The sequence below is a fragment of the Pocillopora damicornis genome, chromosome 2 (genome assembly GCF_964200805.1).
Source record: "Pocillopora damicornis chromosome 2, jaPocDami1.2, whole genome shotgun sequence".
Classification (NCBI taxonomy): domain Eukaryota; kingdom Metazoa; phylum Cnidaria; class Anthozoa; order Scleractinia; family Pocilloporidae; genus Pocillopora; species Pocillopora damicornis.
The window spans coordinates 1-13,029 of NC_142671.1; the positions used below are offsets into that span (position 1 = coordinate 1).

Genomic DNA, 13,029 nt, shown 5'->3' on the forward strand with positions numbered 1-13,029 from the left:
ACTATTTACAATCTAAAATACTGTAAGCTAAAATATATATATATACAGTTAAAATATAAAATATGACAGGATTCAATTATAAGATAAAAAATAAATTATTAAATTACGAAATGATGCAAAAGTTGTTGTTCCTTAAAAATATTGGCAAACATGTTCTTTTTAAAACATGCTACAGAATTTAGTTTCCTAATTTCAATTGGTGTACTGTTCCACAGTCTTGTTGCCGAAACAGCGAAAGAGCGTCCTCCTGTTCATTTAGATAATTCGGCAAAGTCCCATTAATTCGCTTATACATTATTGTGCATTTATCAATCTTAGGTTGCTCATAAAACGGGATCCAACCTAGCTTGTTAAACAAAGCAACTGATGGTGTCATGCGATCGGCATGACAAATAACGCGTGCCGCTCTTTATCGCAATTTGCCCAAACAACGTTAGCGTAAGACATAACGGGGCGAATAATGCTATTATAAAACTGAAGTCGCTGTTTAAGGGGTAGACACGCTCGGATCTTACGCAATATTGCGATTCTAGAGGCCAACTTTTTACATACTTTCTCAACATGTTCATTAAATGACAATTTGCTGTCAATGTCTACGCCTAATAAGGTAGCACAATCCACATGGAGCAGATGGCTCGTTTTTATTGAATCGATTGTCGGTTAATTTGGTCGTTACTCAGAGTGATCGTAGATACGAACATAGTTGCAATGCTTGTCTGTTTGTTTACACTTGTCTGTTTGGTTTTGTAATCGGACCTTTCAGCGTCACCGCGCCCATATGCCAAAAGCGAGTTTGGCGTCCCCAACGGTCGCATTTTCGTTGATCGAAGCCCAGGGCACAGGCGGGACCGACAGGTGAGTTACCGGCTCTGTAACTGCGTTTTTCATCATTGAGAGAAAGTATGCAAACTGATCTTTCTTGTGGCATTTGTCGGAATTTTCGATGGATTCGAGATTTAAAGGCCAAAATCGTCTCGGATCGGACCTTTCAGCGTCACCGCGCGCATATGCCAAAAGCGAGTTTGGCGTCCCTAACGCTCGCATTTTCCTTTGTCGAAGCCCAGGGCACAGGCGGGACCGATAGGTGAGTTACCGGCTCTGTAACTCCGTTTTATCAGCATTGGGCGAGAGTATGCAAACTGATCTTTCTTGTGGCATTTGTCGGAATTTTCAATGGATTCGAGATTTAAAGGCCAAAATTGTCTCAGATGCGAGTGAACACCCAGCCAGCAAATTCTTGTCGTTTTGTTGTACCGAAACTTTTGTGCTTGAACGCCGTTTGTATCGTCTGTACCGTACCCAGTTTTTGTCTTTTTGTTTGCTGTTTTTTTTTTTTTTTCTTTCTTTTTTGGATTGACCCTGCTTTACTCGCAAGACGAGACATTCGCGTCAACGGTCAACTCTGGTCTGGTCTGGCTTGGTTAATGTTCAATCTCGACCCAAACACCTCGTTAACCGCGTCTCGAGATCTCACGAATTCGATTTTTAGGTGGCCGTAAGCATCAGTGATGGTAGTACCTAGACAACATCGCAAAGTCTTTTTGTTCTGTTTTAATTCGTGTTCATCTTATTTCATCTATTTTTTTTTTTTATTATTTTTTTTTTTTTTAAATTTTTTTCTTTTGAAAGTGGAATTTGGTAAGCGTGTGACTGTTGTGGAATACTGACACGATGAGCGATATCGAGGGGGGAGGTGAAGATCAAAGCTACGCTGACTGCTCGGTCGACGGCGACGACAGCCCCCGCTATCCGAGCCCGTCGGCCGAATCCATGGATAGTTGTTCTCTCGACTCTAGCGACCAGGAAGAAACTGATCCCGCCGGCGAGCCCACGCCCGCAGCAAGGCCAGAATCACCGCCACCCGTTGCAATAAACCTAGTATCGGACGACGAGGAGCGCGGAGAAGACGATGGTGGAGACGAAGCCCCACAAGAGCCTCCCGTGGCCGCCCTCTCTCCCAAGAGGGCATCCCACGCGCCGCGTCTAACAGATCTCCCGCCCGCAAACCCTAAGCAAAGGTCCAGGAAGAAGACCGCATCTCAACAACCGCCACCCGTTGCAATAAGCGCAGTAGTATCCGACGACGACGGTGACGAGCAGCTTCAACCAGGTGGTGGCGCAGAGGAAGCACCACGACAGCCTCCCGTAGCCGCCCTTTCTCCGAAGAGGGCGGCCTATCACGTGCCGCGTCTCACAGATCTCCCGCCGAAGCTGAAAAGGTCCAGGGAGAAAACCGCACGTCACCACGGTCAACACGTGCTCGCGGCAACAAGGCCGCAACTAGCGCCGCCCGTCACCACCGGCATACCCCACGCCCACGACGACCAGCAGCACGGAGACGATCGTGTGGAGGAAACCTTACCACAGCCTCCGAAGAGGGTGGCGCATCACGTGCCGCCTCTTACAGACTTCCCACCACATCTGCAAAGGTTCCCGAAGGCGGCCACATCTCATCACGGTCAACCCATGCCCGCCGCACGGCTGGAAATACCGCCACCCGTCACAACGAGCACACCCGATCGTGAGGAGAAGCCAGGGCATGATCGTGCCGAGGAAACCCCACAGCAGGTTCCCGTAGCCCCCCTTCCTCCCAAGAGGTCGGCCTACGCGCTGCGCCTCACAGATCTCCCACCAGATCTGCAATGGTTCATGCAGGAGACCAAGTCTTTTTTCACAAGGCCTCATGCGCTGGAGAGGCACGGACAGATGCTCGCCGCGAGCACGTTCGACAAAGCCTTGGAACGCATCCTGTGTGAGTATGGCGGCTCCGCATTTTACATTATTTGCTAGTTGCATCGCTCGTGGCATTTTCGGTGATGGAGCACACAAAAAAAAAACAAAAAAACAAAAAAACAAAAAAAACAAAAAAAAAAAAAGAAGAGAAAGAAAGGCAAACCAGATAAGCAAACAGAGGAATGGAACGCGCTCCAATTTTCTGGTCCTCTTTTCATGTTTCTCGGCCATCTATCCTCAGGTTAATAACGTTAGATCTGCCCCACAGGGGATTCCCTGTGGGGTGCCTCAAGGTTCTATTCTTGGTCCCTTATTTTTTATCCTGTATGTTAATGATTTGAACAATGCTTCCCTGCTTGATGCAATCTTGTTTGCTGATGATACAAACTTATTTATCTCCCATAATGACCCTGTTTACCTAATTAACACATTAAATAGAGAATTAAACAAATTGTCAACCTGGTTTGCAGCAAAGCGGCTCTCCTTGAATTTAGCCAAGACTAATTTTATGGTATTCAAGCCTTGGCAAAAGAAGCAATCCTTTGAATTTCAAGTTTTCATAAACGAGCAGCCTATTCTTCGTGTTTCTGAGACCATGTTTTTGGGTGTTTTATTAGATGACAATTTGACCTGGAAATCGCATATATCCTTAACAGCAAATAAATTATCCAAATCTATAGGTATTATTCATAAATCTAGGTTTTTTCTCTCTACTCACTCCCTTCGTACTTTATACAATTCTATGATCCTTCCATATTTGTATTATTGCAATTCAGCTTGGGCTGGTACCTATAAGTCAAACCTTCAAAGAATTGTAACCTTACAGAAACGTGCGTTAAGAATAGTAAGCAATTCTACATACATTGCCCATACTGGCCCTATTTTAAAGGAACTTAAACTCTTAAAATTTCATGATATCCATTCGTTTCAATTAGGTACTTTTATGTTTTCATTCGAGAACTCTACACTCCCTTCCAAATTCAATAACTTTTTTTTACTGAATAGTCAAATCCACAATTATAATACTAGGAATGCTCAGTCCTTCCGTTTGCCACTGTGCAGAACGAACACCAGGAAGTTTTCAATTTACTTTCAAGGTCCAAACTTTTATAATTCGTTAAATTCTGACATAACCAGTTCTCCCTCCTCCCCTTTTTTTAAAAGAAAGCTTAAGGAATTTCTTCTCTCTAAGTATTAGCTTCTGTAAGGCAGTAATTCTTAACTAACTTACTTAATATGCGTGTGCGTGTGTGTGTGTGTGTGTACGTGTGCGCGGTCAAAGTTAATTACCATAAGTCCATATTGTAATTCTAATATAAGATTAGTTATTTTAAGTGAGAAAGCCTGACTTGTTATAAGCCTCGTGGTTTCTTTCAGGTTTTCTCGCCATTTATTTTCTGTCATCAATTTTCTTCATTTTTTTTTTTTTTTTCCATGTGTAAATGTCGTATATGGCAAATAAATATTGTATATTGTATATTGTATATTGTAGGTTATCTTGGATACGTTCAGCGAATCCGGCCCGGAGAGTCGCCTTCAGTCCAAGACTTCCATCGCGGGGATCTTATCGAAGGATACCTAGACTATCTGAAGGTGGGTATCGAGGTTGTTTTAGAACGTTGCACGTTGCAACGACAACGACAGATGATTGTAGATTATCATTTGACCTGCTAAAAGACATTTACGACACGTTGCCATCTCGTCTCTACATCAGGAGGAGAGGAACTTGAGTCCTGCGACCCTAAGCGTGCACGCGAGCAGTCTGCTGTACCCACTGAAGTATTGCTATCGGGGATTGGGGCCACAATTCGAAGGTATCCGCATTATCTCCCAGCTCAGAAGAACGGCCACTGTACTTCAGAAGCAGGGGGATCTGGAGAGGGCGACCGCAGTCGAAGATCTCAAAGCGCAAAGCAAGTGGCTGGATTGGTAAGTGTGCTAGTTAGTTAGTGTAAAACAAAACAGAAACAAAACAAAACGGAAACAAAACGGAAACAAAACGTGTCTGTCTTTTAAACATCTTGGATGATCAATCGGGAAAAGGTAAAAAATGTAAAAATAGTCAGAATCGTGTTTTGTGAACGCTTGTCCTCGAGGTCTACAGTTCCTGCCTGCCTGCCTGCCTGCCTGCCTGCCTGCCTGCCTGCCTGCCTGCCTGCCTGCCTGCCTGCCCTTTTGAGTAGACGACTGCATTCAGAGTTGAAATGCTTGAAAATAAATGCAAGAAGTACAGTTTCAATTTGTAGGAATGAATCGTTTCTAAAGATATTAAAGAACACTGGTCCCCGCTTTCTCTTAAGGGAACAAGTCCTCCTAGCTAGGGAAGCCCAGCGGTGCCGGTTTGAATTGGCCAAGGGCAGACAGCAACGCGCTCAGGAGGCCCGCGACCTGCTGCTTTTGTCACTGTACACCCACCTCCCGCCCAGCAGGGGCCTAGAAATCAGGACGATGGAGTTGGTCTTGGAAAGCCAACTGGAAGAACCGTTTCAGAAAGCGCACTATCGTGACAGAAACGTGGCCTTGATCAAGACAGATGGCGACGGCATCGTGCTACACCTCGGAAGGTTCAAAACCTGCAAGCAGAGCGGGCCTGAAACTATTCCCATACAGGTAATTCTTGTCACGACTGAACGACTGACACGAGCAGAGTACGGAAATTAACAAGAGTTCTGAGCACACTTTAATAACAGTCTCTCTCTCTCTCTCTCTCTCTCTCTCTCTCTCTCTCTCTCTCTCTCTCTCTCTCTCTCTCTCTCTCCCCCCGCAGGCAGACAGCCAACTCTGCAGGCTGTTCATACAGTTTGTATCAGAATTCAGAAAGGTGCTTAATCCGACGCTGTGCAGCAACTACCTGTTTCTGGTAAGTATAGGGTTCCCCGTCTTATAGCCAGCTAGCTAGCGCGGGCTAAAATTGCCGGGCTCGGCAAGGCAAAATTGTCCAACTCATGCCGTCGCCGGGTGAAGTAGCACTCGCTTGAAACTAGCTAACTGGTTAGGGATTTTTGGGCCGAAGAGGACTCTTTGAAAACACTGGCCGTGGGTCACAGTCACCACAGGCCCTGGTTGTTCAAAGCTGGGTTAAAGTAACCCGGGGTTAGTGTGAAATTTGATTTCAGGTCTGAAAACTTTAAGAGAAAATTCAGTTCAAATCTTTTTGCTTGCAATTTGATCATTGCATGTTCTAAAAAGAATAGTGAAAACTTTCCCCAAAAGACTTTTGAACAAAGAAATAAAGAAAGCTGGATTAAAATTTAACCCTGGGTTAGAGCTAATCGGCCTTTGAACAACTGGGCCCACTGCTGTGTAGCAGCAGATCATTTTGACTCTGACCTATTTCATTTCAGAATTCCAAGGGTGCACCGTACTCGAGCACGTCGTTCACAACACGTTTACAGAAAATGTTCGAACTCCTGACCGGAAGCAAGGTGGCGGTATGCGGACTAAGGTCATCTTTCGTAACCTGGGCATATTCCCAGAGGTAGGTCGACATGGCTATTGAACTGCAAGTCACGTCCTTCCTTCCTTCCTTCCTTCCTTCGTTCGTTCCCCGCGAATTTTGGAATCTGTTGCTTTAAAACGCCGGCATAGCCACATCGCTGATAACCGTTTGATACGTTTTTCTTTTTGTCGTTCTCCCTCTGTCTATCTGCAGCGGATGCGACGATCAGATGAAAGACAGCCTTGCTGCTTGTCTCCGGCACTCCCGAGAGCAGGCCCAGCACACTTACGACCGACGCACGGCAAACCAGAAGAAGACCCCGGCATTAGATCTGGCCAGGCGCAAGGCCGAAGAAGAGGAGCTTGTGGCCGGGCCCATGACCAGGTCTCTCCAGCTGCCAGAGATCTCGGAGCCGGAGATCGACGTGGGCGACTTTGTGGGACTCGTGGCCGAGGACAGCACCCTACAGAAGCCTTCGATTTTCCTGGGGCGTGTTCAAGCTTTCCTGCCGGAAGGCCAAGCCCTCCTTCTATGGTACAGGCACACCGGAGGTTCTAACTATGCCCCAGACTTGGACGGTGAGCAGTGGGTGGAGTCGAGAGAGTCGCTAGTCGCTGTGAAGGTGGCTGCTGCCAAAGGCAGTCCCTACGCCATGCGACTGCTGACCAGCGTGCGCGAGATACACAAGGCAGTCATGGGCGGGGAGCGGGGATCCTGACCTCAAAAAAAAAAAAAGGACAAAGCAAAAGGACAAAGAGGAGAAAAAAAAAAAACAGAACGAGAACTCTAAGAAGATCCCTTTTCTTCGCTATTGTTGTTGGACTTTTGGAAGCCGCCAGAGAGATTTCTAGCTGTCAGATAAATAATAAAAAGTGTGTGAATTTGAATTTGTCTGGCTTTTGCTGTTCTGTTCGGTCCTGTCCTGTTTTCTTGCTTTCTTGTTTTCTTGTTTTCTTGTTTTGATTTTGTTTTTGTTTTTTTTTGCACCCGGAATTATTTCATTTGAAGCCGTCCGTCACAAAAGCAACACACCCGACAGGCAAAAACCGGCCACGAATGGTGATTTTTCCCCGATTCAAACTTGCCCACGCACGTCCGGGCCGATTCGGACTTGCCCGCACACGAATTAATTATTTGCCCACAGCTCGCGCGTCGAAACATGTGACGGTTCAAAGGGAACTTTGATAAATATGGATCAATGATATCGAAAGGAGGTAGACTAAATGATGAACAGTTAGAGCTAAATGTTAACGGAACAGCCATTAAATCATATAATTCTATTCTAAGTTATTGGGTGTAAATATTGATGATAATTTACATTTTTCTGATCGCGTAAGTAACATCTGTTAAAAAAAAAAAAAAAATTAAAAAAAAAAAGAAAAAAAAAAGGAAGCAGTCAAAGGCTGGGTGTAACTAATAGATTAAGGAAGTTAATCCCAGCCAAGGCTAAATTACAACTTTTTAAGGCTGCTATTCTGCCTTATTTAACTTACTGTGGTACTGTATGGAATTGTTGCAAAGCTAGTGATTCTAGAAAAGTAGAGAGGGTACAAGAACGTCAATCTTAAATATTTTAAATACTATCAAGATCATATTATTGTAATTATTATCATCTTATTATCTCATCATATGAAGGTTATCATCTTATTATACAGGGTGGGGTATTATAAACGTGGGGTCTACTATTTTCGGGGTAGGGTAGTTTTATATGGGAAGAGCTCTTTTATCATATTCCAATAAATTTTTAACGCATAGTTTTATATAGATCAGATGAGTTTAGTTTAGGTGTGCTTACCTAGTGGGAAACTGCTATCTTATTTGACACGTAAATAAAGCTTATGATGATTTTATTTATTATTATTTGATTGGCTAGTTGGCCGGCCATCTCGGCCTAGCGCCAAATGTCCCCCCCTCCCCCCTCCCCCCCTCCCCAAGGCGCGCGCGCACGCGCATTAGGTGACTCGACTAGCTAGCCCTGCGAGCTAGACAGACATGTCTTTTCGTTTCGCCTCCACGAAATCGGAGGCAGTGGGAATGTGGCATCACACACCTTCCATCCCCGAGGTTTCGAAGTTGCGATGTTGCTGTGTTCAAGGTAACCCTGTGCAAAGAATGATTCGTTGGGCGAGGAGAGCACTTATTTCGAGACTCTCTAGTGGCTGTATACATTATCTGAATTGAGTTGACCTGAGAATTTACATTTCTTTCCATCAGATCTTGTCTTATGTCCACGCTAACTGCATGCGGAATGGTCACGGAAGGGTTACTCGGAGGGCAAACTGGAGCTGATGGCTTCACGTCTGCACCTGTTAAAGGAGAACGCAAAACTGTGACAGTGTCTAAAGCAGGCCCATCCTTGGGTCTTCACATAACAAATGATAGTTCGGGTTGTGCACTCATCGAAGGTATCGATCCAGGAAGCATTGCGCACGAAGCTCCCGGGATCTGCGTCGGAGATCGTATAGTAGCTATAAACGGCACGACTGTCGTCGGTACCGGGCACCGTGATGTAGCTGCTATGATAGCATGGGTTCCGGTCGGAGGGATAGTCGTCTTTGGGTTGATCGAGCCTGAGAGAGAGCAGCTCAGCTCCGGTAAGTCAGCTATCATCTATTATCTATTATGACAGAGTTACAATCTGCCATGCCATATATTCTAACTGCTGATAAGTCAAATGCTCTCACTGTAAGTGAATGGAACATTGACACGGCATCCAAAGGGACCTCTTTTGTCGTGAAAAAATACAAGATCGATCGTGGTAACAGTTCAGAAACAATAATTTGCGTTCTGGTTGCTGAATAAAGTCATGCCGATGGCACTCTGCTCTTTGTTCGAAGCCTTTGCAGACCATTTGACTTTCTCGCTGTAGTGAGAAGTAATGTGGCTCTCCGATCCTCTTTTCTTTTTTTTTTTTCCCCCCTCAGCCCAGACACTCACTGGTAGTTACTGAAGAGTAAGACACTGAGTCTCCAATCCAAGTGATTCTGCTATGGCCGTTGCCAGATGAAGAATTTGCAGATTTCCAGTTCCCAGTTGATTTTATATTTGACATTCGGGGTGCAGTGTCGGATGGTAGAAGTGGAAGGTTGAAATTGTTATCAGTTTTTTTGAAAACGCGTCACTTACTCCTTGACGAAAGTCCAAAGTGTTTTGTTTCACCGACACAGGTTGTCTGAATGTTGTCTGCATGAGCATGAAAATAATGCAAGTGCAATGAACCTTTTCTTTTGGGTTTGGCCACCTTGTTGAAATCTCTCGATTCTTTCTTTACGAGTGAGTATTGAGATTACTGGTTTGGCCAGCTTGTTTAAATTTTCTCAATTCTTTACAAGTGTAGATTGTAGAGGCTAGCTAGCTAGCTAGCTGCATGGGCTGCTAACTAGATGTAGAAATCTGGGAAGGTTCTTCCTTGGCCAATTCTGAGGCTTTAACCCTTTTTTGACTCCCAAGAGTGATTCACATGTAACTTCTCCCTGTAATTAATATCTAAACATTATCTGGCAGACAGGTCAGGAGAAAACTCAACCTTATCGAGTAGAAGTGGTGATCTTGATCTAACACCAAATTCTTGTCACTTATTTACAATTATGTGGCAGCCAATCAGATCTTGGGAGTCAAAGGCCGGTTAAAGCAAGAGATTTTAAGACTTTTTGTAAGAATGTCCTCAGAGTTTTGTGTGGGAACTAGTTGCTTGGGGTTGACACTTGATGTGTTGGGTTTTTTTTTTTTTTTGCTTGCTTAGGGTTAGACAGTGCAATGCAACTTTTATATTTAACCCTTCAACTCCAACCAACACAGAAGTGAGTGACCGACACAGAGTTTCTCCTTACATCATCCACACAATATCGACCATCTAGGTGACGAGAAGAGAGAAAAATGTGGATTTTGTGGATAATTAGTGGATCTAATACTAAATTCTCCGGACTCACATGATAAGAATTGTATGGTTGGCAGTCAAAAGAATTACAAGTTTGATCTGGGAGTTAAAGGGTTAATTCATGGTTCGTTCATATCTGTTTGTTAAATAGATTCGTCCAATAATAAAAATGATGATGTATCGTGTACCTAAGTACCTCCTAGATATTGTACTGATGTCTGTATTTATTTTGCACACAACTTTTTTAAATTGGTGAGAAACAACTTTCATCTACCTACTGATTCATCGGATGATCTGCATCAGGGTTACTCTCTCTCTCTCTCACGGTGGGTGGCATCCAAAAAAAGAAAGAAAGAAAGACCCGAGAGGTCTCCGCTTGAGTGTTTTGCATGCCAAAAGAGTCAGTGTCTTGCTGTGCCATTTCATTTCATTTCACCCTCAAACTGCCAGAGGTGATCGACATGTGACTTCTCCCGGCCCGAGGACCAAGTCATGCACATTCCTCCAGTGAAGTACAAATCCAATCCTTGCCTGGGAAAGTGGCTATATATATATATATATGTATATCAAGGTAACCACTTGTGCCTGATATGTCTGATGATTCTCACCACCTGTTTGCTGAATAATGTATGGATATTATAGGGAGTTATATAGTGTCAAACACTAACAGGAGTTCAAGGGTTAACCCTTTAGCTCCCATATCAAATTTGCACCTCTCCTCACTGTCAACCATACAATCCTTTTGATGGTAGCTACTTGGTAGAATTTAGTATGGCATCAACCAATGGTCCCCAAATTGAGATGATGTTCTGGATTCTCAGCACTCATCCTGTTGATGCTGTATTGATATCGTTAGGAGTACAAATTAGAACAGTTTTGCAATGATGATGCCCAAAACAACCCTCTACCTGTGGTAAGAGGGCAGGCTTTCCTTTCTTCATTTCCAGAATTACTGGCCAGGGGTTAAATGCATGAAATGCAATCTGAATAATAATAATAATAATAATAATAATAATAATAATAATAATGATGATATTACATGTTTCAAATCAAAAATGTCAATGCTAATTTTTGACCCCTGCTTTTCTTTCCTCTAGGCCAACCAAGGACCAAGTCCTGTACAGGCACCTGCACCTGCAAATCCACCCAGTGACTGAGGTATGAATAACAATCAATTGTTCCCAAAGTGCACCACTGAAAACAGACCATTGAAAGAAAAAACATCCTTCTACTACCTGCTGGTCTATGTCCCTCCTTGACCTCTGCACAAACAGTGCCCTGCCTTTCCCCTGGCAAGCCCCGCTGCTCGCTTTGCGACGCGCGCTAGCGCTGGTGGAGCCTGTGGCTCCGGCCTCAACAGTTTGCCCTCACCAACCGGCCAGCGGTCTAGGAACGACAGCCCCTCAAAGTTTCACCTCTGCAGCTACAACTTGTGAGCATTTCTTCCACTCTCCTGCACTGACCATTCCATCGCCTCTCTCTCTCTCTACCTCTTCTCTCCACTGCCTATTGGCATTGTTGGCAGAAATTTCATGTTTTTAGCAATCTCATTTAATAATAGTAGAAATGATAATACAATATCCAATATCCAATATCCAATATCCAATATCCAATATACAATATACAATGTGCAATATCAAGCAGACAAGTGATGAGATCAAAGAAAAATAGAAATGAAGGGAACTTAAGCTGATCCAATAGAAAATTCTCCAAGCCAACGTCACCAGAACTGTATGGCTGACAGTAAGGAGAATTACTATGGAGATCTTGGGAGGGAGTGAAAGGCTTCATTAAAAGGAGGCTGTAAATTGAATGTCAATGTGAATTTTCCTGCTTTCCTGCCTGTAGGGGAAACAAGGACCAAGTGAAGTACAAATTGAATCCTTCCCTGGGAAAAAAAAAGGTCAGTCAATTCATAAAATCAAATCCGTGAGAATAATGATTGATCACCCACTCCGAGATAATATTATTATTGTTATCTGTCAGCCATTTGAAATGACAGGGCTTGCACAGGAATGAAATTCCCTTCAAACCAGATTGCACCTGTACGTCCCTTACCACTTGAGTGTAACCCTTTAGCTCCCAGATCAAATTTGCACCTCTCCTCACTGTCAACCATACAATCCTTATGATGGTAGTTCCTTGGTAGAATTTAGTATGGCATCAACCAATGGTCCCCAAATTGAGATGATGTTCTGGATTCTCAGCACTCACCCTGTTCATATTGTATTTATATCGTTAGGAAAAATTCTCTCTCCAGGTCATTTGCGGTAGTGAAAGGGTTATTAAGAGCTGTCACATCGCCTCGCCTGCAGGTAAATATGGTCAATGACATTACTAGATTTCTGGATTATACCATCCATTTACCCGTCTACGTAACATTTCCCCCACTGAACACACAAGAGGCTGTCGTTCCCCTGACAGGCCATGATCACCATTGCGCTACGCGCGCAGGCCTTCTGGGCACCTGGGGCTACCACCTCAACAGTCTGCCGCAGGCCTGCGACCAGCGCTATGGAAATGACAGCCATCAGAAACTTTTAACTCCGTCCATCATTATCACATCAACCCTTGACATTAATTCATTCCTCCTTTGCAGCTGAATTTCATTCAGACACTTTGGATTGGTTATTATTGCTTCAAAAAGTGCAGGAATTCAGTGTGAAGCTAGCTCTGGCCTTAAGGAATTGTCATACTTTTTGCTGTGCAATTTCATGTTTCTATCAGTGTCAACAGATGAGCAAAATTCTCTCTTTTCTTCAGTTGCAGCAGCTGACATGCAAGGGCAGGAACTGTGCTGGTGTGATGTAGCTATCAAGTGCCACCATCAAGGTTGAATGTGTGCAGGCAGTGATGACTGGAGATTTTTTCCCCCTCTAAACAATACTGCCTAACCGAATGGAGTAGACAAGAAAAGTTTTGACACATTCATTGGTATTGTTGTTGAAAATAAAGACTGGTGCCCAAATTTATATTCAAA

General features: G+C 44.0%; 2 protein-coding genes across 13 annotated transcripts; both read left to right on the top strand.

Annotated features, from left to right (window-relative positions):
• Positions 1 to 1,375: 1,375 nt before the first annotated feature.
• Positions 1,376 to 7,059, top strand: LOC149049408 (uncharacterized). The gene is made up of 7 exons (XM_089194265.1): positions 1,376 to 2,752; positions 4,226 to 4,326; positions 4,448 to 4,662; positions 5,034 to 5,343; positions 5,501 to 5,593; positions 6,078 to 6,211; positions 6,386 to 7,059. Exons 1-7 carry the CDS (start codon positions 1,672 to 1,674, stop codon positions 6,888 to 6,890), a joined length of 2,439 nt encoding a protein of 812 aa, XP_089050391.1. The 5' UTR covers positions 1,376 to 1,671; the 3' UTR covers positions 6,891 to 7,059.
• A 1,050-nt stretch (positions 7,060 to 8,109) lies between these two features.
• Positions 8,110 to 13,029, top strand: LOC149049409 (PDZ domain-containing protein GIPC3-like). 12 transcript variants are annotated; one of them, XR_016183049.1, is made up of 7 exons: positions 8,110 to 8,267; positions 8,387 to 8,766; positions 9,097 to 10,620; positions 11,147 to 11,207; positions 11,898 to 11,952; positions 12,292 to 12,364; positions 12,813 to 13,029. XR_016183049.1 is itself a non-coding variant. In XM_089194277.1 (3 exons), exons 1-3 carry the CDS (start codon positions 8,251 to 8,253, stop codon positions 11,200 to 11,202), a joined length of 453 nt encoding a protein of 150 aa, XP_089050403.1. In that variant the 5' UTR covers positions 8,110 to 8,250; the 3' UTR covers positions 11,203 to 11,208. The 12 variants fall into 12 exon arrangements, 1 of the variants encoding a protein (XP_089050403.1); XR_016183052.1 differs by having other exon boundaries at positions 12,310 to 12,364; XR_016183046.1 differs by having other exon boundaries at positions 8,387 to 10,620.

Bases quoted from the DNA above. Each gene is read 5' to 3' on its own strand.
- LOC149049408 (XM_089194265.1), top strand. From the start codon at position 1,672: ATGAGCGATATCGAGGGGGGAGGTGAAGATCAAAGCTACGCTGACTGC. The intron at 4,327-4,447 runs GTGGGTATCGAG...TCTCTACATCAG, and splicing joins GATACCTAGACTATCTGAAG to GAGGAGAGGAACTTGAGTCC. The intron at 5,594-6,077 runs GTAAGTATAGGG...ATTTCATTTCAG, and splicing joins GCAGCAACTACCTGTTTCTG to AATTCCAAGGGTGCACCGTA.
- LOC149049409 (XM_089194277.1), top strand. The intron at 8,767-11,146 runs GTAAGTCAGCTA...TCTTTCCTCTAG, and splicing joins GAGAGAGCAGCTCAGCTCCG to GCCAACCAAGGACCAAGTCC.